We start from the raw sequence: 23,388 nt of genomic DNA on the forward strand, positions 1-23,388 counted from the left end.
TGAGCCTTAGAAGACAGGCAAAGGTCATCTTCCCACCATTGTTGCTGTTGACCAAAGAAGGTAAAAAAGATGTGAGTACTTGCAGCCAAGTCAGCATTTCTGTGTCTGGCCATCAGTTTTATTGTGGAAGCCAGACAGTGTGTTCCAGTGTGTAGTTAGCAGTTTTGGAGGTGGGAGAGGACATTGTGGGAGCGGTAGTTTTGGCAGTAGCAGTAGCAGCAGCTTCCTGGTTTCTGCACTGCAGCAATGGTAGTATGCCTTTGAAACCAGGAGGTCAATGCTGACTCTCTCACTTCTGCTTGTCCAGTTCTTCCAATATTGTAAGCATCTAATTCCCTCTATCGAATCTGTTTTCTTTTTTTTTTTTTTTTTTTTTTTTTTTTTTTTAAAGATTTTATTTTTCCTTTTTTCTCCCCAAAGCCCCCCAGTACATAGTTGTATATTCTTCGTTGTGGGTCCTTCTAGTTGTGGCATGTGGGACGCTGCCTCAGCGTGGTTTGATGAGCAGTGCCATGTCGGCGCCCAGGATTCGAACCAACGAAACACTGGGCCGCCTGCAGCGGAGCGCGCGAACTTAACCACTCGGCCACCGGGCCAGCCCCATCGAATCTGTTTTCTTTTTGCTAGATAGACATACAGTGGTTTCTTTTCTTGTTGTTGTTCTGAACTCTGAATAATTCACCCAAACTCAAAGTTTTATATCTTCACTCAGATTATAAGGAATAGGAGCTTCTAAATTAGAGTGTGTAAAGGAAAAGATGTAAAATATGGAACCATCAAGCAGTTAAGGCACTGTTCCCTTAAGCTAACACATCTTAGTTTAAGAATAGGGAAGAATAAAAATTACAGGTGCACTCCTGACAGACTAAGGATGAAAATGTTTAGTAAATTTAATGTATATTTTTTAAAGAAACAGAACATTGAAACTGAATCATAGGCACTTTCTTTCCTCATATGTAACACAATAAATAAAAATTAGTTTAAAAATTTTATTATCTGTGAATAAATAAGGAAAGGGCTCAACATCACATCATACATTTTAAAGATACTAGCTGGCTCACATATTCTAAATGATACATTGTTAGGTAAATGAAGTAAGTATCAAATAATGTAAAGAATACATGAGCATTTTATAAAAATAAAGAAATAAAATATTTTGTTATAGTGTTTGTTTATAAAGCCAGATGATAAAATAAGAGACTGAAATTCATTAATTTATTCAACACTATTCATCTATATTTACTTCAGTATGTATTTTTCTAAGCAGAGTAGAAAAGAGCCCTTTCCATCAGGAGCTTATAGTTTAGTGGGGAAGGGAGATCATTGATTTGGCTTGGCAGAGAACCCAGTGAATGGAACATTAGATTCAATGGATTCGAAGAAGAAATAGCCTAATATATCACTGAACTGATGGCAAAATTGAATCTTCAAATTGAAAAGACATTAGGCAGAGCTTCTCATTTTTGAAACTGACGGTATAGATAATTCAGATGACCCTCCTGTGGAAAACAATACAAAATAATAGACAAGACTTTTTTAAAAAAATCACTTAAAAATATCAAAGAGCTAAAATCATAGTAGTAAATATAGTGAAAAAAGCCCAATTTTTGATGGAAGCCTGTAATAGAAGGGTAAACAGTATACTGGAACAAGAAAACTTATTATTCCCTCAAAGCATTTGAAAATATTTGCCCTTGGGCTTTGATTTGAAGCTATGTGAGATTAAAGAAGTATAAATCAAGGCTCACAGCCAACTGACTGTGCTGCATATTATACAGAGGTCCTCCTTGTTTTGAGGGACCCCACAAGGCTACATCTGCAATATAACAACAGTGTAAACCCCACCAAATCTAAACCTGCTCCCTCCCCCCAACTCCAGGAAATTATATAGAAAGCCCCCTGGTATTAAGTAGAGCAGAAGAAAAAGAAAAGAAAAGAAAACATGGGTGGGAAATTCTAGCTACAGATTGGTCCTCATGTGTTTTGTATTTTGAAGATGCATAGGTTGAGTTTCAAGAAACCTCAAGTGTAAATTTGGTTTGTGGTGGTCCCCTACTGATAATGTTTCCAGGATCCTGGCTGAAACAAATGAAAATACATTTTGAAGATATAGCATGAAACCAAGGCTTTTAGGACACCCTACAAATAAATTTTCAAGCGCAATCAACCATGAGTCACACAAAGAAACAAAGACAACAAGAATTAGAAGAATCAGAAAGAATATAGCAGCAATAGGTCCATATTGGAAGTATCAGACAGATTTAAAAACCAATTATACTTTACCATATCTAAGTAAATAAATGGCATACGTGAAAATATCTGCATGGAATGGATTGAAGGGTACACTGAGTTCCAGGAAAAAATGATACAAAAATTATCAAAATCAAGACATAACCTGATAAAGATAATGAATTTCAAGGATAGAAAGCAAGTCACCTACAGGTAAAGCAAACAGTCTTCAGACTTCTCTTCATCAACGTTTAATACCAAAACACAATGGAAGTGTCTACAAGGTTCTGAGAGGAATAAATTATGGCTCAATAATTTTATACCTAGCCAAGATGTTGCTCAAGTACAAAGATAACAATGTAGCAAACAGGAAAGAATTCATGGAACATTGCATTAGCACTCATGAGTGCTTTTTGAAAAAAACTACTTGATGAAATTCAGCCAACTTATAGATGAACTGAGAAACTATGATGAAGAGACTGAGGATTATGTTTGATGTCAACAAATCTCTGAAAAAAAGAAAGTTGACTGAAGAATTTTATACCCAGCTAAATTATACTTCTCAAGCATGTGATAATTCAAGAAGTATAGCACTTATAAACTCTTATTTAAAGAACTACATCTGATAAAATCCAGCAAACCAAGAGATGAAACAATACAAAAGATTCATGTATGGAGAAGCTAGGATAAAATGACTGACAGTAAAGACTGCATTTCATTCCAGTTTGAGCAAACCAGTTTATCTCAATTCCCTCCTGAAACCTCATTTAAAGAATAGAGAGCAAAGGTTTAAAATAAATGGACCTATAAAGAGAAAAAGAACGGGAGAAGAGTAAACAGCAGGGGAGAAAAGTCACTAAAATTTTTGGAAGATGCAAAGTGTACAGACAATTGGTTATGGAAAGATTTCATTTTTTTTCCTGTTGTCAAATGAGAGTAGAAGGGTCAGGGGAGAAGTTGATAGGAAGAAAATCCACCGGCCCTGTGGTGTAGTGGTTAAGTTCAGCACTCTCTGCGTTGGTGGCCAGGGTTTGTCAGTTCGGATCGTGGGTGTGGATCTACACCACTCATCAGCCATGCTGTGGTAGAAATCCACATATAAAGTGGGGGAAGATTGGCACAGATGTTAGCTCAGGAAGGAAGGAAGGAAGAAAAGGAAGAGAAGGAAGGAACAGAAAGAAACGTCAAATCCAGTCAAAGCAATGATTGGTACTGAGGGTCCAGGGAGAGGCTGAAAATCTATATGAGGAACACTTATATCTGAGAATTCCTTCCCCAGTCAGTGGAGCAACGTGCCTTCCCTTTTCTCATAGCAGCAGAAAATGGGAAGCATATTATCTATAGAGGTTACATGGACAGGGCTCGGGCCTGAGGGACACCAGAACCACTGAGGGCAGGACTGAGACCTTAGTGAGAACAGGATTAAAGAAATCCTACCTACTGATTAGGACCCCCCCCTCCAACCAAGGAGCTCTCAGAATGCTGGGTGCCAGCTTTACAACACCTCCCACTGCCACCCCCATTCTTCTTGAATTCTTCTCTGGAAAACAACATAGGCCCAAGAGAAAAGACTTATAGTTATTGACTTTTGGTTCCCAAACAAAATGTTGTTTCCTGTTTCATTATCCTAAGGTGAGATCTATCACCAAACATACAGTGTCTAATCAGCCTCATGAAAAATAAAAATAGACAGCCAAGCTGCATGATACATATAGGGAAAGTCTCTAACATGAAGGCAGAGACCAAAGGAAAACCCAGAACATAAAAGTAATTCAGAAGAAAAATGAAATGCTAAGATCAGAAGAAGAACGTTAAAAACCTAAAATTAATATCTTCAGGTATTTAAGAAAAGATTCTGTGATATTGCCTCTGTGATATAATAAAAGGCTACTACATATGGATCAAAGACTTAACTGTAAGGGCTGAAACTATAAAACTCTTAGAAGAAAACATAAGTGTAAATCTTCATGACTTTAGATTAGTCAATGATTTCTTAGGTATGACACCTAAAGCACGAGCAACCAAAGAAAAAATAGATAAATTTGTTTTCATAAAAAAACCAAACAACCTTTGTGCTGCAAAGGATACCATCAATAAAGTGAAAAGACAACCCAAAGAATGGGAGAAAATATTTGTAAATCATGTATCTGATAAGGGTCTTGTATCCTGAATAAATAAAGAACTACTAGAATTCAACAATAAAAAGATAAAAATCCAATTTAAAAATGTGTAAAGAATTTGAGTAGATATTTCTCCAAAGAAGACATTCAGATGATCAATAAGCAAATGAAAAGATGCTCCATATCATTAGTCATTTGGGACATGCAAATCAAACCACAAAAAGATACTACTTCACACCTTCCAGGATGGCTATAATTAAAGAGAAAATAACAAGTGTTGGTGAAGATGTGGAGAAATTGAAACCCTTATACACTGTCGATGGGAATGTGAAATGGTACAGTTACTTTGGAAAACAGCTTGACAATTCCTCAGAAAGTTAAACAGGGTCACTGTATGACTCAGCAATTGTAATTCTAGGTATATACCCAAGAGAATTGAAAACATATATCCACATAAAAAGCTGTACGTGAATGTTCATAGCAGCATTGTTCATAATAGCCAAAAAGTGGAAATAAACCCAATTGCCCAATTGATAAAGAAATGTGGTATATCAATAGGAATGAAGTATATCAAAGGAATGAAGTACTGATACATGCCACACCATGGATGAACCTTGAAAACATAGTACATAAAAGAAGACAGACACAAAAGGCTACATATTGTGTGATTCCATTTATATGAGATAACTAGAACAGGCAAATCCATAGAAACAGAAAGTTAATTAGTGGTTGGCAAGGGCTGGAGGGAGGAAGGAATGGAAAGTGACTGCTAATGGGTACTAGGTTTCTCCTTAGGATGATGAAAATGTGAAAATGTTCTGGAATTAGATAGTGGTAATAATTGTACAACCTTTTGGCTATACAAAAAGACCACTAAACTGTATGCTTTAAAAGGTTAATGTTAGGGTATGTGAATTACATCTCAATAAAAAATTAAAAACTAAGAGGCTAGAAACTTTCAGAGAACAAGAAGGAGCTTTTTGAAAGGAAAACTGTGATCACAAAAGTTTAAAACTCAATCGGAAGGTTAAAAAAATTAAGTTGAGAAAATCTATAGAATCCAGGAAAATAAAGACAAGAGATGGTAAATAAGGGGAGGTTAAGAAAAAAAATCAGCCCAGGAGTCACTATACTACTAACAGGAGTTACAGAATAAGAAAACAAAGAACCTTGAGTAAAGGAAATAATTTTCTAAATTACACACACACAAAAACCTCCAAATCCTGTCCTAATCTGAGAGATATATGCCACAAAGTTAACAAATCTCATTGAGTACCTAGCACAATGAATGACAAAATTCTTACACCATGACACATTATCAAGACATTCTAGCACACTGGAGATAATATATAACAACCTAATTTAATCTAGAGGAAGGTTTTTCAGCCTCAACACTGTTGGCATTTGGGGCCACCTGATTGTGGGAGGCTATCTTGTGCATTGTAGAATGTTTAGCAGCATCCCTGACTTCTGCCCATGAGATGCCAGTAGCACCATGTCCTCCAGTTCTGACAATCAAAAATGTTTCCAGACATTGCCAAATGTTGCTGGGTGGCAAAATTGCCTCTGGTTGAGACCCAGGGATCTAGAGGAAAAAACAGGTCTCAGAAAAGAATGGGTAATCAGAATGTTGAACATCTCAACATTGAAGATTAGAAGACAATGAAGGAATGCCTTCAAAATATGAGCAACATGTCATTCCTAAACTATAATTCTACACCCAACACAATCATCAAATCAACATTTAACTTTATGACATCTGAAAATTTCAGATGTTCAAATTCTCAATAAATTTATCAACAAATATTCTTCAGGAAATCAAGTGAGTAAACCAAAAAAGAGGAAGACATAAAACCCAGAAAATGAAATCAAATACAGAAGAGAGAGAAAAGAAATTCCCAGGATGATGGATAAAGCAAGTTCCAAACAGCCAGCTGTGCAGTACGTCTAGAAAGCAGCCAGTAAACAATTGAGCAGGAGTCTGGATAACTCCAGGATGGCTCCAAGAAAAATAATGGAGCTGAGAGATTTCTTGATAGGTTTAATAATACAATGAGGACCTTTAGACTTTAGAAAGCATAAGGATAACTTAGAAATATGTGCGTAGAAAAGTAAGTAAAGTGAAAAATTATTAACAAGTGTAAAGAAAAGAAAATTTCAGTGCACCATGAGGTTCTATATAATTATAAATATCACTTACACCTGAACCTAATTATATAAACACTATTTAAACAGAATTATGATACTGGTATGAGAGGGGATGGGGCAGAGGAAATTTGTGTGTGCCCCTTAAAAAAAAGAAGCAAACGGGCTGGCCCGGTGGCCCAGTGGTTAAGTTCACGCGCTCTGCTGCAGGCAGCCCAGTGTTTCGTTGGTTCGAATCCTGGGTGCGGACATGGCACTGCTCATCAAGCCATGCTGAGGCAGTGTCCCACATGCCACAACTAGAAGGACCCACAACGAAGAATATACAACTACGTACTGGGGGGCTTTGGGGAGAAGAAGGAAAAAAATTTTTAAATCTAAAAAAAAAAAAGCAAATAGTATCTAAACCTGAAATTTGATAAAAAGTATTTTAGAAGCATATTGTTTAGAAATATGAAAAATATCATGAAACAAACAAGAGCTTCAGAAGTTACCTCCAGACAATCTTGAATAAAACTGAAAAAAAGTGTAGCATTGTATGACAAATTTTTAAAACGTAAAATGTCTGAACAATTGTGGGGATTATCCTTTTGAAATACATTGTAAATGTTATAAACATTGATAAAGTAACTATAACAAAAAGTATAAAATAAGATGAGGAGAGGAGGGAGGAAAACGTTTATTTGCTCATTTTCAAGCAGGCAGTTGTGATGCTAATATCTTAATATGCGTCATACTCTTGTTTTTTAACGTTGTAGGGATTATTTATGTAAGCTTAAGCAAGTTCTGTAGCTTCATATTATTTTGTTTTATCATATTCAAGTGAAATCTGATAGTTTTAATTATAAAATTAGCAATTTATTATAGATGCATTTTATAAAATTATTTCCATCTATTAACTTATTCTTAAATGCATTTGTAGAAATATTTTAGACTGATATAGACTTAATGTTAATGATAATTATTTCTGAATGGTGGAATAATGATGTTAATTTGCTTTCTTTTTTCTTCTTATTAAATATGTTTAATCATGTGACTATATATTATTTTAAAAGAGTGAGAATCATTATTTACGTACCCAAATCCACTTATTATGAAAAAGTAATCTTAAGACTACCAATATTTTTTCTATTTAAAAGGAATAGAATCGTTTAAAATTATGGCAGATGATCGAATTAAATGATATCAATTTTGAAAGAAAGTACGCAAGTTAGAAAACATAAAATATTAGTTCATTTGAGGAAAGACAATAGTATTTTCAAAACAACACTACAGAAATCCAACAATTTGAGTTCACAAAAGTTTTTGCATTAATGAAAATTATTTTTAAAACTGAAAGCTGTCATTTACAATAGTTAGACTCATGCTGATAATAACCACAAAACACAATTCTCTTAATCATAACAAGATATTAATGAACAAGCTCAAAGATCAGAAACCTGAAAACATTTCTGACTTCCACAAACCTAACACCCAAACCTGAGGAACACGATTTCTCAGCTATTGTATGGACATGCAAAATGTGAGATGGCTAAAAAGAACAAAAATAACAACAAAACACCCAGAGATTCAGAATGTAAAACGCTTCAACAGGTAGAAATAACTATAAATATGACAATAACTGTGAATATGTAAGCTCTTTATGTGAATGAAAGGATTGGGAACTAGTACTAAAATGACTATTATCATTTATAACTCTTGTCAAGGTGAGATTCCTAATTGAACTCAAAATGATTTCTGAAGTTAGAGTTTTCCTCAGTGTCTCCACCAGCTCCCTCACCCGCGAAGATGGGGACTATCGGTTTGAGAAATTTGAACTCGCTGGTCCCTGAACCTGCCCTCAGACACACCTCATACTGGTAGCTCTGGGACAGGGTCCCGGTGCCACTCACGTCCACCAGGTGGCCCGGAAAGGGGCCCTCGGGCACCGAGCAGCCACCCAGCGACGCGGCCCTGCTCCTCCTGCACAGCCGCACCGCGACGAACAGCAGCACCGACAGGAGGAAGAGCGACGACACCGACGCCAGCGCGACGACCAGGTAGACGGTGAGCGGGTCGGCCCGCGCCTGCTCGGCCGCCGCCTCGGGCAGCGGCAGGTAGGGCTGGGAGAAGCCGTCCACCAGCAGCACGTGCAGCGTGACGCTGGCCGAGCGCGGCGGCTCGCCATTGTCCCTGACCTGCACCAGCAGCCTGTGCTTGGGCGCGTCGCGCTCGCTCAGCAGCCTGGCCGTGCGCACCTCGCCGTTGTGCGGCCACACGCCGAACAGCCCGGGCTCCGTGGCCTTGAGCAGCTGGTACGACAGCCAGGCGTTCTGGCCCGAGTCGCCGTCCACCGCCACCACCTTGGTCACCAGGTAGCCCGCCTCGGCCGCCCGGGGCACCAGCTCGGTGCAGGGCGCAGAGCCGTTCTGCAGCGGGTACAGCACGAAGGGCGAGTTGTCGTTGGCGTCCAGCACCAGCACGCGCACCCGCGCCTGGCTGCTCAGCGCCGGCGAGCCGCGGTCCGTGGCGCCCACGCCGAACTCGAAGGCCTGCAGGGCCTCGTAGTCCAGGGACCTGAGGGCGAACAGGTGGCCGTTGTCGGCGTTGATGGACACGAGGGAGGCCAGGGGCAGGTGCGGGTCCTGGGGCGGCAGCAGCGAGTAGGTGAGCTGGGCGTTGGCGCCTGCGTCTGTGTCTGTGGCGCTGACGCTGCCGATGTGCAGGGCGGGGCTGTTGTTCTCGCGGACCCAGAGGGTGTAGGAGGTTTGGGTGAAGGCCGGGGCGTTGTCGTTGACGTCGGAGACCAGGACGGTTATGTTGTGCTGGGTTTTCAGCCTGGGGGATCCCATGTCTGCGACGGTGATGGTGATGTTGTACTCGGCTCTGCTTTCTCTGTCAAGCGCTCCTTCTGTTACCAGAGTGTAGAAATTTTCTACAGTAAGTTTCAGAAGGAAGGGGAGATCAGCTTGGATGGAGCACATCATTTTGCCGTTGTCTCCGGAGTCTGGATCTGAAATTCCAAAAATAGCGACCACAGTGTCAGGGGTGTTTTCTGGGACGTCACTGATGAGTAACGACATGGTCAGTTCGGGGGCGTTGTCGTTTACATCCATCACTTCTATTGCTACTGTGCATTTTCCTGTGAGACCTCCGCCGTCTGAGGCCTCAATTTCCATACGGTAAGATTGAATTTCCTCAAAATCCAACATTTTTCTTAATCGAATTTCTCCCGTGACTGTGTTTATTTCAAAGGCCTGAACCACTTGATTTGAGGATTGGAAAAATGAGTAGGAAAGTTCTCCGTGGGTCCCAGCATCTAAATCTCTAGCGGAAACAGTGATGACAAGGGAGCCTATGGGGCTGTTCTCTGAGACCTGCACCTCGTAGAGTGGCTGAGCAAATTCCGGGGCGTTGTCGTTTATGTCCAGGACCAAGATGAGAACCTGGGAAGTCCCAGTCCTGGGCGGTGACCCGCCATCCAGCGCCGTGAGGGTTAACCTCAGCTCCGGCTGATCCTCACGGTCCAGCGCTTTGTCCAGTACCATCTCCGGGTATTTCCTGCCGTCGCTGTGATTGCGAGTGAAAAGGTGGAAATGAGAGTTTGTGCTAATTGTGTAGTTCTGAACTGTGTTGCTGCCCACGTCTAAATCTTCCGCTATTTTCAAAGGAAATGCAGTCCCCGGATGACTGCTTTCCGGGATTTTCAGGAGGATTTCATTTTCCAAGAATTCTGGGGCATGGTCATTTACGTCTAGGAGCTGCAGTTCACCTTGAATAAACTGCACCGGGTTTTTCAGTAACACCTGGAAATGCAGTATACATGGATCTGTGTCACCGCACAACTCTTCCCGGTCCAATTTTTCTTTTAGGAGCAAACTTCCACTCTTCTGCTCGAGCCGCAAATGCTGTTTATTCCCTTTGGAAAGAATCCGGGCGCCCCGCGAGGCCAGCTCCCCTATGCCCAACCCCAGATCTTTTGCTAGGTCAGCCACAAAAGAACCGCTGTCCCTCTCTTCTAGAACAGAATACTTAATGCTCGCGCCGCCCGCCTCCCACAATAGCAGTAGGATAATAATGGCGGTCACTTGCCTTTTCTGCGGCGCTTTGGGCAGCGGCGTCTCCATCATTCCTCAGGGTCCAAAAGATGCAGTATTTAATCCCAAAATAATTGCTTTGCAGCCAACTCTGCTATCTTGCTTCAATAATCTTGTTAATTCTTCTTAACATTGACTGACATGGGGATAGCTGCCTATCTGAAACCCTTTATCCCCAGTAGTGTAAAACGTTTCCTTTTCGAGTTGCCAGAAACCGCTCAGCTTTTATGGAGGCTGCAGAGACAGATTTTCACTCTCTTAGCCTGCAGCGCCACCAAGCGTCCTGCTTTATAACATCAGATATTTTTCATTTCAAAGCGTAATGTAATAGCTAAAATGCATCGGAAGCCTTCTGGGTCCTAAGAGTGTTATAAACTTTTCCTCTCTTGTTATGCAGTCTTGTTCAGGTAGCTAACAACAGTTGCGGGAGCAGAAGTATTATCTGTATATCTATATCTGTAGTCATCTTCCTTATAAAGGTACAAGTTTAGCACACAAAACTCTGCTCAAGACAAATTCATTTATTTGCTTAGCCAGTATTTCTCTGTGCAGGGCATTTTTCTATCTTCTGGAGATAAAACAGTGAATTAAACACAAAAGTTCTTGCTCTTGGGAGCTTATATTCAATTACAAAAATACTAATTTGCCTATTGTGTTGGAAGAAGTTATGAATTTTTAAATCCAGTTTCTACTCCCAAATTGCAATGTGCCTGTAACTTCTGAAAAAAATTAAAATGTGATTTCTTGTCAGTCTCTGGGCTACATAGCCTTTGGTAATTTTTTTTCCTTCATAAATTCACTATGTGCAGTGCCCAGTAGAGACAAAACAGCTGTTTGTTTTATTAGGAATCAATATAAGTCAGAAATCAGAAAATGTTTTTCACAAGCATGAAGAATGCAGTGAAGCCAGTGAAGTCAAAGATGTGCTTCCAAGGGAATGGTTTTCATCTGTCAGCCTTGGACAGAGGCCCATCCCAGTGTACATCCTCTGGAACTATGCTTATTGCAAAACACCAGTGCACCAACCAAAGCCATGTGGCTGGAGCAGAAGCAGCAGTTTCCCCAAAGAAGAATGCTATTCTAGGGAGGAGAGGATAAATATCTGAGAATGCAAAACAGTAAGTATTCCCCGTACTCATTGAACCAATTGGTAATCATCCATGACAGAAGAGTCATGACACTTCACTTATTTGGACACAAAACACAGCCAAATATAGTTTAGTTAAGCCCAGTTCCATTTTAATTAAGGATAAAAATAAAATATTCACTTAATTGTCACTTTACTTTAAATTGCCTGACTTTGATGGTCAGTTGAAGAGAGAGATTTTTCAGAAACTACTATAAATGTAACCAACAGAAATAAGACCAAATATGGGTTAAATTGTGAAAGTAAATGATTTTATGGTTAATAAAGACAAATGATGCATACACAGCACTAGAAGGGAAAATCTGACATTACCTAATAATCTGCCTCTAATAACTTCCTTGGGTCTTGGCAGGTATCACCCATATAGAAGCTTGAGAAACCAGGAGGAAGAGTTTGAAAATATAATTTGGAGATTACTAAAGAATACCATTGAACTTTCATATTGTTAAGACAAAGACAAGGAGATAAAATATACTCTCAAGCATTTTATATTTGAAATAGAGGTTAGGGTGAGTAAAGGGTGTTTTCTGTTTAGAAGGAAAGTAAAAGTGATATTAGTAATTCCACATATGGGCCAGAGTACTGTATTGTAGAGAGACTATCAGTATTTCTGTATTCCTTGAAAAGTTTAAAAAAATTCACTACTAGAATGTTAACAACATTCAGCAAATATTTATTAAGCATTTATAATTGTCTTGGTATTATTAAAAAGACCATCATATTCTTACATGAAGCTCACAAACTGTAATTTAATGTGTTGACACTTTCATTAAGTCTATATTCATAGAAAATATGTATTGACTATTATGGTATACTGAAATGCATGTAAATATGAATGGGTATCTTAGCATTTAGCCATCTTTAGTGTTTATCTTTAGTTTTTCACACTCTAGGAGTTACCCTCAAATGAGAGTTATGTTGGCATATTAAATAATATCAAACACTCGCATTTAAAAATTTTCCTACGTAGCAATAGTGATGACAATTGTCACCACTAGTTAGAAATACAATTTTACTTAAGGAGTTTGGAATGTAATTTTTGTGAAAAGGATAGATGACTGAAAAATTTAAAACTATGAAAATAAAAATTTACTTTTTATTCAGATTGTCGAATGTAGTTGAGTGAGAGTAATAAAAAAACTATTAAGTGTAATATAGGGAAAATACTGTGTATAGCCAGTATCTGATTTTTTAAAAAAAATTTCACCCTAAGGAACAGTAATAAAATAAGAAACAGACCATAGATAATATGCATCAATAACATGTAACTTTAAGTTAAAAGAGACTTCCAAACTTATTAAGTAGGGTTTAATAGAATAATTCAATACTTAACTGAATGGGAAACTATTCCGAACTGTCGAGTTTTCCTCCATTTCCCTCCCAGTGTCCTGGGGAGGGAAGTTGGGGAGAATCGGCTTGAGGAACTTGAACTCACTGGTCCCTGAACCTGCCCTCAGACACACCTCATACTGGTAGCTCTGGGACAGGGTCCCGGTGCCACTCACGTCCACCAGGTGGCCCGGAAAGGGGCCCTCGGGCACTGAGCAGCGACCCAGCGACGCGGCCCTGCTCCTCCTGCACAGCCGCACCCCGACGAACAGCAGCACCGACAGGAGGAAGAGCGACGACACCGACGCCAGCGCGACGACCAGGTAGACGGTGAGCGGGTCGGCCCGCGCCTGCTCGGCCGCCGCCTCGGGCAGCGGCAGGTAGGGCTGGGAGAAGCCGTCCACCAGCAGCACGTGCAGCGTGACGCTGGCCGAGCGCGGCGGCTCGCCATTGTCCCTGACCTGCACCAGCAGCCTGTGCTTGGGCGCGTCGCGCTCGCTCAGCAGCCTGGCCGTGCGCACCTCGCCGTTGTGCGGCCACACGCCGAACAGCCCGGGCTCCGTGGCCTTGAGCAGCTGGTACGACAGCCAGGCGTTCTGGCCCGAGTCGCCGTCCACCGCCACCACCTTGGTCACCAGGTAGCCCGCCTCGGCCGCCCGGGGCACCAGCTCGGTGCAGGGCGCAGAGCCGTTCTGCAGCGGGTACAGCACGAAGGGCGAGTTGTCGTTGGCGTCCAGCACCAGCACGCGCACCCGCGCCTGGCTGCTCAGCGCCGGCGAGCCGCGGTCCGTGGCGCCCACGCCGAACTCGAAGGCCTGCAGGGCCTCGTAGTCCAGGGACCTGAGGGCGAACAGGTGGCCGTTGTCGGCGTTGATGGACACGAGGGAGGCCAGGGGCAGGTGCGGGTCTTGGGGCGGCAGCAGCGAGTAGGTGAGCTGGGCGTTGGCGCCTGCGTCTCTGTCCGTGGCGCTGACGCTGCCGATGTGCAGGGCGGGGCTGTTGTTCTCGCGGACCCAGAGGGTGTAGGAGGTTTGGGTGAAGGCCGGGGCGTTGTCGTTGACGTCGGAGACCAGCACGGTTATGCTGTGCTCGGTTTTCAGCCTGGGGGATCCCATGTCTGTGACGGTGATGGTGATGTTGTACTCGGCTGTGCTCTCTCTGTCAAGCGCTCCTTCTGTTATCAGGGTGTAAAAATTCTCGACCGATGGTCTTAGGAGAAAGGGGAGATTGTCATCTATAGAACAAATAACCTCCTGGTTCTGTCCAGAATCTGCATCTGAAACACTGAAAACTGCCACTATGATGTCTGGCAGGTTTTCAGGGATGGGGCTGATGAGTGACGACATGGTCAATTCAGGGGCATTGTCATTCACATCCAGGACCTTGATGACTAAAGAGCATTTTCCTGACAGTCCCCCGCCATCTGTCGCCTCAACATCCACGTGATAAGATTGAAATTCCTCAAAATCCAATGTTTCTCGCAGTCTAATTTCTCCTGTAATTGCGTTTATTTCGAAGGGTTGGTTAATGTCATCGACTTGAAATAGGGCATAAGATACCTCCCCAAAGGCTCCTGCATCTAAATCTCTCGCGGAGACGGTGATAACCAGCGAGCCCAGCGGGTTGTTTTCAGGGATTTGCGCCTCATAGAGCTCCTGAGCAAACTCAGGAGCGTTGTCATTGATATCCAAGACCAGGATCTGAATCTTTGTGGTCCCTGACCGGGGCGGAGACCCGCCATCCAGCGCTGTGAGCGTTAGCCTGAGCTCAGGCTGCTCCTCGCGGTCCAAAGCTTTGTCCAACACCAGCTCGGGGAACTTCCTGCCATCGCTGCGATTGCGGGTGAGAACGTGGAAGTGAGGATTAGAGCTGATTATGTAGCTCTGAAGGCTGTTGCTACCAGCGTCTAAATCTTGTGCCATTTTCAAAGGAAATATCTTTCCTGGCATAGTAATTTCTGATATTTTTAATAGCATTTCTCTGGCCGGGAACTCTGGGGCGTGGTCGTTTATATCTCTGACTTGCAAGGCAGCCTGAAAAAACTGCAAGGGATTTTCCAGTAACACTTGGAAAGGTAACACACATGGCTCAGTGAAGCCACACAGCTCCTCCCGGTCCAGTTTCTCATTTAGCAGCAAATCATAGGTCTGTGGATCAAGCTGCAAATGCTGTCTGTTCCCCTTGAAAACAACTCGGGCGCCCCGTGCAGCCAGCTCTCCCATCCTGAGTCCTAGGTCCTTTGTCAAGTTTGCCACAAACGTGCCAGTTTCTGACTCCTCCAGTACAGAATACTGAATCGATTCTGAACCCGCCTCCCACAAAAGCATCAACATAATGAAGATGGCTACTTGCCTTTTTTTGCGATGTACTTTTGTTTGCGCCATCTCTGTTGTTATGTCTGATTCCAGAAGAGGAATCCTTTTCCACACCCAATCACCAGGTCCACCGTCGACTCTCCGAAATGTCTTTGCTATAGAATTTCGAATTCGTTCTTATACCTTGTCTGGAGACGACTGCCTTCCTGAACACTTCTACCTTCGCTTTAGCTGTAAATGTGTTCTGTATTTTTTCTCCGTCAAATGGAGTCCACCGAATCTGCAGCGCTTTTCTTCACTCTCTTAGCCTGCACTGCCACCACGCGTTCAAATCAGTAACTTCATGAGGTGCATGCAGGTCAATACCGTTTCCAAAAATCTGAGTGTTTTAGGTCGAGTCAGTGTTTCTCAAACTGTAATGTGTGAACCGCATGCATAAATAATTACCTGGGAGTCTTGCGGTTTTTTCAAAGCCAGTTCCTGGGCTCCTCTCCACATCTTGAATCAAATTTTCCGGTGCTGCTAAGGAAATCTGCACTTCAATCTTTCTCCTTAAATGATTCTCATGCATACTAATGTTGAAGAATCTCTACCTCGGGTAGACTTCCTATAATCAACTTTTGTCCTCTAGCAGCGCAATTTATCTCTGATGAGCAGTGTAATTTGTGAATCCAAGAAGTACACGAATTAATTATCCCAAAAAATACATCAACAAACTATATATAATATAAAATTTGGTTAGCAACACTGATGGTAAAGTAAACAATCATTTCTCTAAATTATGTCACTCATAGATGGCATAAACAATAAACTAACTTTGTTTTGTGGTTACACCTCTACAGTAAAGGCAACAATTAGGCTATTAAAGGAAAATTGAGGCCAAGAAATACTTATTAGCAAAGTGTCTAATCAAATTAAATTACTTAAAAGAGGAACTAGGAATAATCAAGTATGTGTCATAAGTAGGCACTTTAGGATTCCACTTCATTTTTGTATGGATAGAATTGGTCATGATTTTATTAGGCTTGTTCATTTTATTGTAATTTTTTAATCAAATTCCCCTCCTATATTAATTAATCAAGGTCCAAATATATTACCCTGTTGTAAGAACATAATGCAATGCAGAAAACAACCATTCAAGAAGCACCTCTACCATCTTCTCACAACAAGGATGACACTAGGTCCTGTAAATATAGACCAAATGAGGTACTGTGAAAGGGGAATTGCATGTGAGTGGATACCGTAAAATTCAGTGATGGTTCAAAATGGCTATATCCATTCTTGTCTCACCAGTTTCTGCTCAAATAGGAAAATATATCTCTAAATATCCTGAAAATACTTGAAATGGGTCGGTGCACATATAAGAACACACACAAAAAAACCACCAAACGAGTCATTTCAGATTGATTTTTATTGAGAGGTGAAATCAAGTTCAAGCAAAATTCACTTCAGGTAAGAGCCAAAATGATGGAAGATTAAAAATGAGGATTTTAAAAAAATACTTCAATTCTAGGTAAGATAAATAAGCTAAGTAAAATCGAAACTCTGAACAGATTAAATTATTTTGTAATTGCAAAGCACCCCTATCTACTCAGAAGAATAAAAATCAGATCCCTGTGACCAGTCTCCATGGTTCACTTGATAAATGTTACTAAGAATAGACTTCCTTGAGGATACGAATAACAAAATAAACTGAAGAAGCAAAACCAACAATCACAACCACCTTAGATGGGTTTAATTTCTTCTCCGATAGAAGATTATTTTCATCTCAGTCTTAAATCATTCCTTCTTTCAGAGGGCATCCTGATTCCAGCTAAATGGCATCCTGGCATCTGCAGAGTCCTTTATTCACCCTCTTTGCCTGCAGCACCACCAGCCATCCTCAAATACAGCTTACTGAATTAGTCTTCATTTTAAAGCAAGTTTTATTACCACTATAGTATGTGTACAGCTCAATTTAGATCATTGAAATGACTTTGAGAAGGCTGATGGTTGCAACAGAGAGAAAGAAGATAATATCTCAATGTATCCCAAAAAGATAGCAGTTGGGTATGTGAAGAAACTGCCTTTTTATGGAAAGTGATTTACATTAGATTCCTTCAGAAGAATGCTTCTCTGTTTTATTCTCTTTTGCTTTGATTTGATTTGCTAAAGTATATTTGAATTGATTTTGCTTTTATAAACGTCTCACAATGAATAATTCATTAAAAATTTTGTTATGGCTAGAGTTACATATACAAAGTAAACAGCATGAACTTCCATGTTCACATCATTATTCTGTCTCCTTTCATCTATACCGTTCCCTCCACTCTTGGCTTCCCACTCAAGGTTTGCTTTTGTATAATTCTTAAGATAATGTTTACATAAATTGAAATGCATCAATCTTAACTGTACCATTTTAACAAATGGATCCATCCATGTAACCCATCCCTCTTTCAAGATATAGGACATTTCCATCTTTCACTGGGAATCTTCTTAATTGTATTTTCCAGCTTAATTTTAATAATTAGGTGGGAAAATCTTCGTCTCCTCTTGATACAATATGCAGGGTAAACAATATAAAAAAGCACTATACCCAACGCTCTTTATGCTCGTGTATGCTAATGTGAATGACAGATAGTTTTAAGATTAATTTAGCTAGATTATTGCCGGTGAGCTGAAATAGTACTTTAAATGATGAAACATTGTAAAGCATATTAAACTTAATTTTATTTATTTAGTTTATAATTACTGCATAGCTGATCAAACTGATTTCCATTTTTATGCTACACATGTTTATTTTCCTTTCACTCCATTATATTTAAAAATTCTTCAAGTTTATTAAAAATGAAAGATAAAGACTAACCTTCAAGGATGAATTGAACCTCTTACAAATCTTTTTTTTAATTTAGTTAAATGCAAGGAAAAACACAATTCAGGGAAAAGATAGCATGATATGTGAGCAATCCTTAAAGAAAACTCTCAATTGATGAGAGAGATGCTGCAGCGAAGTTTGAGAAATAAAGGATTAGATGCTAAATACATTTGAAACCTCAAATGGTTGAGGAAGAAGACTGCCAGTCTTGCTAGATGCTTGTCAATGTTACCGATATTTTCCAAAGGACTAGTTTTTTATTTCATTGCTTTTTCTCTATTATTTTTATTTTGAATTTCATTGATTTCTTCTATTATTTTTATTATTTACTTCCTCCTGCTTCTCCTTCTTGCTGTGGGTTATTTTCCTCTTCTTTTGCTAGATTCTTGAGGTGGGAGCTCAAATGATTGATTTGAGACTTTCCCTCTTTTCTTTCTTTTAAATATCCAAACTCACTTTTTTTTCTCCTGCTTTATCTCCCCAAAGCCCCCTGTACACAGTTGTATATCTTAGTTGCAGGTCCTTCTAGTTGTGGGATCCCTCTTTTCTAATGTATGCATTTAGTAACATAAATTTCCCTCTCTGCACTGCTTTAGCTGTGTCTTATAAATATTGATATGTTGTCTTTTAATTTCCAGTTCAGCTTGATGTATTTTTTTCTGTTTTTTTTTTTTCTGAGTAAGATTAGCCCTGAGCTAACATCTGTGCCAGTCTCCCTCCACTTTAGCTGTGGGTCACCACCACAGCATGGCTGAGGAGAGGTGTAGGTCCATGCCAGGGATCTGGGCCTGTGAACCCAGGCTGCTGAAGTGGAGTGTATTGAACTTAACCACTACACCACAGGGCTGGCCCCTGGATGTATTTTTTTAATTTCCCTTGGGACTTTGTCTTCACTCATGGATAGAAGTATGTTGTTTTGTTTCCAAGTGTTTGAAGATTTTCCTGTTATTGACTTTTAATTTGATTCCATTGTGGTTGGAGAACCCATGTTGCGTGATTTCAATTCCTTTACATTGTTTTAAGTTTATGCTATGGCCTTGTTTGTGTGGTATATGTTCTGTGAGCATTTGAAAAGAATACGTATTCTGGTATTCTTGAGTGGGTGTTCTAGAAATATTGATTAGATCCTGTTGGTTGATGGTGGTGTTGAATTCTTCTGTATCTTTGCTGATTTTCTGTCTAGTTGTTCTATCAGTTGTTGAAAGAGAGTGTTGAAGTCTCCAACTTTAATTGTGAATCTATTTCTCCCTTCAGTTCTATCAGTTTCTGCTTCACATATTTTTTAACTCTGTTGTTTGGTGTATACATATTTAGGATTGCTATGTCTTCTTCCATCATCATTATATAATGTCTCACTCTGTTGTTTCTTTGTCCATCAAACATAATTTAAAAAACACAGAGGAGAATGAAATTTTATTCACCATATTTTTATTTACTTTCTTCTTTCTTGATGTTCCAAGATTCTTTTTTTTTAAATTGATTCTTTTATGTTTGGAGAACTTCCTTTAGCCTTTCTTTTAGGGCAGATCTACTAGCAACAAATTCTCTTCCTGAAGGATATTGTATCTGGATATAGGACCCTGGGTTGGCAGTTCTTTTGTTTTAGCATTTGGAAACTATTGTGCCACTTCCTTCTGACCTCTGTGGTTTCTGATGAGAAATCTACTCTCATTCATTGTTATTGACCTATGGATAATGTGTCATTTCTCTCACTGCTTTCAACATTTTTTCCTTTTATTTAGTTTTCAGAAATTGGACTATGATATCTTTTGGTATGGATTTTTTTGATTTATCTTGTTTTGGATTTGTTTGGTGTCTTGAATCTCTGGGTATGTGTCTTTTGCCAAATTTGGGAAGTTTTCTCTTCTCTTTCTAGGATTCCAGTGAGACAAATGTTAAATCTTTTTGTATTGTCTCAGAGATCCCTGAGGCTCTATTACTTTTTTTTACAGTCTATTTTCTCCCTGTCATTCAGATTGGGTAATATCTATTGTTCTGTCTTCTAATTCAATGATTCTTTCTTTGTCCCCTCTGTTCTGTTAAGCTCCTCCATTGTGTTTTTCATTTCAATGATTGTATTTGTAATTTATAAAATTCCCATTGATATTTCTTTATATCTTTTTATTTTTGGCTCAACTTTACATTTCTTTGCTGAGACTCTACTTTTTCATTTGTTTCAAGCATTTTTGTAATTTCTCATGGGAACATTTTTTGAAGTCCTTTTAAAAATCTTTGTCAGATAATGCTAACATCTCTGCCATGTGGGTGTTGGCATCATTTAATTGTCTATTTCATTCACTTTGATATCTTTGTGGTTCTTGGTATGACCCAGATATTACCTTCCTAGATGTGCGTGTGACCAAAAGGAACTCTTGCCCAAGTGCATGAGGAGATATATTCAAGAATGCTTATAGTAGCATTGTTCATAGTAACAAAACTCTTAGAGCAAAAACCAATGAACAGTAAAGTGAATTTAAAGGTAAAGGTGTATTTCTACAAAGGAATATTACAAAGCAGTATAAAGGAGGGAACTGCATTAACATGGGTGAATTCAATACCACAATGATTGAAAAAAGCAAGCCCATAGATGATCCATTCTACATGAATCCATTTATATAAATTTCAAAAGCAGACAACACTGAACAATATATTATTTAGAGCTATATGCATATCTGTTGCAACTATAAAGAAGAAAAATAATAAAAAATTCAGGATAGTGGTTGATTTTCATGAGGATGGAAGATGTTATGGTGGAAGCACACAGGGATTCCAAAGTCTTGGCATTGTTCTAATTCTTAGGCTGGATAATAGGTACATGGGTGAACTCTTCATTATTTTTATTTTAAATTGCACATATATATTGTATACACTTTCTTTGATGTTTAATAGATTTCAAAATAGAAAAAAGTAAAACCAAAAAAGCAATGTCTCTGGGATCAGGCTCCCTGGATTCAAATCCTGATCCACCACTTAGTAGCTAAGTGGCCTTGGCAAGTTACTTCAATTCTGTATGCCCCAATTTGTTGATCTCTAAAATGAGGACACCAATTGTACTATTTTTTGAGGATTAAATGAGATATGTGTAAAGAATTTAGAAAATGGCTAAGTGCATAGAAAGTGTGTAATAATAATAATACATTATATATAACATATAATAAGTTTAATAATTATTATTTCCCCCAAGATCTCCCTTCAAAAACATTAGGGCTCATTTCTAAAGAAATAAAAGGAATTTTTCTGGAGAACACTAGGACATTTGGTGGAGATTTTGGAATCCCAGAATAAAAGCTTTTGTATCCTGGCATTTGAAGAGCCACATCCTAAAAAGAGTTCTCTGCCCATTCATCACAATACATCCTAAAGTAAGGTCTGGTGTTTTACAGACCTGGCCCTGCACTGTCTCACACAGAGGACTCTGTCAGAATTTCCACTCAGGACAGGAACTTGGGTGCAGACCACCCTATCGTACAAAAGCAGAGAAGACTTTATAAAACAGCAACTCTTTCACAACAGCTACTCAGTTCTTCTTTCTTACAGATGAACAGATAATAATGGCTCACCAGACACAGGGAAACCACCACAACAAAGAAAAACAAAAAGAGAAATGGAACCTGCAGGAAACAGATCATTCAGGAAATAAAGTGAACTTTGAAAATCTCAAGTGATCCTGTGGAAAAGACACAATCAGATAATAAAAAAAAACTCTTAGGGATTTAAATATGATAGTAAAATTAAAAATTCAATAGAAATACTCAAAATAAAGTGAGGGACTCACTTTAAGTGAGGCTGTAGAAGGAAAACCAAAGATATAAAATAAAAGAGAAATATAAGAAACAATTGACAATGCTCAATATCCAACAAGCACATGTCTCAGAAAAAAATAGCCAGATAAAGTTAGGAACACAATTATCAAGGAAATAATAGTAGAGATGAAATAATCCCAGATATAAAAAAGCATGAGTTGTTAGAATATATAAGACATCGAATGGCATATATAATACATAAAACATCAGTGAAGTGAAAGAGCAAACTAAATGCATTTTCTCATGTGCAGAGATTCAGAAAGTTTATTTTTTGGGCGCCCTCTCTTAGGAAGCCATAGTTACTCTCCTACACATACATACTCTCTTAGTAAACATTCTATAGCAGGGAGAGGGAATAAAATAAAAGAAAGGAGGAGATAAGGGATCTATCAAACAATGGACTCAACTAAGAGAAGAATGATGACAAGGTGACAGTTTTATGCACGATTAGAGATCATTTAGTCCAGACGGAAGCAGAAAGGTAAAGCACTTCAGGTAGGAAATATGTGAATTCTTGATTTAAAAATATTTGAAGATATGGTAAAGTGAATTGATGGAGTCTAAAATGGTGAATCTATTTGATCTTGATTCTAGGAACATTCTATTTTCAATGGCACGAGAGAAAAACTGTAAATCAAAAGAGCAGGAAATATAGTCCTTATCACTAAGTAATATGGCTCTGCAATGAACAATATATTTTATTGTGATAAAAAAGAAAAAATATGCCTCCTTAACCATTTTTAGGGGTACAGTTCAGTAGTATTAAGTATATTCACATAATTGTGAAATAGATCTCCAAAACATTTTCATCTTGCAAATTGGAAATTCTATACTCATTAAGCAAAAACTTCCATTTTCCTCCTCCTAGTAGTTCCTGGTAACCACCATTCTGCTTTCTGTTTCTATGAATTTGACCACGTTAGATACTTTATATAAGTGGAATCATGCAGTGTTTGCCTTTTCTCTACTGGCTTATTTCACTTAGCATGAGGTCCTCAAGGTTCATCCATGCTGTAGCATGTGATAAGCTTTCACTCCTTTTCAGGCGGAATAATATTCCAGTCTCTGTATATGCCTCCTTCTGTTTATCCATTCATCCATAGATGGACATTTGAGTTGCTTCTACCTCTTGCCTATTGTGAACAGAGCTGCTATGAACATGAGTGGAAAATATCTCTTTGAGACCCTGCCTTCAATTCCTTTGGATCTATGCCCAGAAGTGGGATTTTGCTGGATCATACAGAGGTTGTATTTAAAAAATTTTGAGGAACCTCCATACTGTTTTCCGTAGCAGTCACACCATTTTACAATCTCGCCAACAGTGCACAAAGGTGTCAATTTCTCCACATCCTGACCAACACTTGTTATTT

At 39.4% G+C, this 23,388-nt stretch overlaps 2 protein-coding genes across 2 annotated transcripts; both read right to left on the bottom strand.

Moving 5' to 3' along the window:
• Nucleotides 1-781: 781 nt before the first annotated feature.
• On the bottom strand, nucleotides 782-12,222 carry LOC106836941 (protocadherin beta-17). The gene has a single exon (XM_014850206.3). It carries the CDS (start codon nucleotides 10,601-10,603, stop codon nucleotides 8,210-8,212), a length of 2,394 nt encoding a protein of 797 aa, XP_014705692.3. The 5' UTR covers nucleotides 10,604-12,222; the 3' UTR covers nucleotides 782-8,209.
• Nucleotides 12,223-12,369: 147 nt separating this feature from the next.
• On the bottom strand, nucleotides 12,370-16,036 carry PCDHB6 (protocadherin beta 6). Its single transcript, XM_014850205.3, has one exon. The coding sequence runs from the start codon at nucleotides 15,428-15,430 to the stop codon at nucleotides 13,046-13,048; it is 2,385 nt and encodes a 794-aa protein (XP_014705691.3). The 5' UTR covers nucleotides 15,431-16,036; the 3' UTR covers nucleotides 12,370-13,045.
• Nucleotides 16,037-23,388: the final 7,352 nt, after the last annotated feature.

This window comes from Equus asinus, chromosome 9 (genome assembly GCF_041296235.1).
Source record: "Equus asinus isolate D_3611 breed Donkey chromosome 9, EquAss-T2T_v2, whole genome shotgun sequence".
In the NCBI taxonomy this organism is placed as follows: Eukaryota; Metazoa; Chordata; class Mammalia; order Perissodactyla; family Equidae; genus Equus; species Equus asinus.

Excerpts from the sequence above, each read along its gene's own strand:
- LOC106836941 (XM_014850206.3), bottom strand. The coding sequence starts at position 10,603 with ATGATGGAGACGCCGCTGCCCAAAGCGCCGCAGAAAAGGCAAGTGACC.
- PCDHB6 (XM_014850205.3), bottom strand. The coding sequence starts at position 15,430 with ATGGCGCAAACAAAAGTACATCGCAAAAAAAGGCAAGTAGCCATCTTC.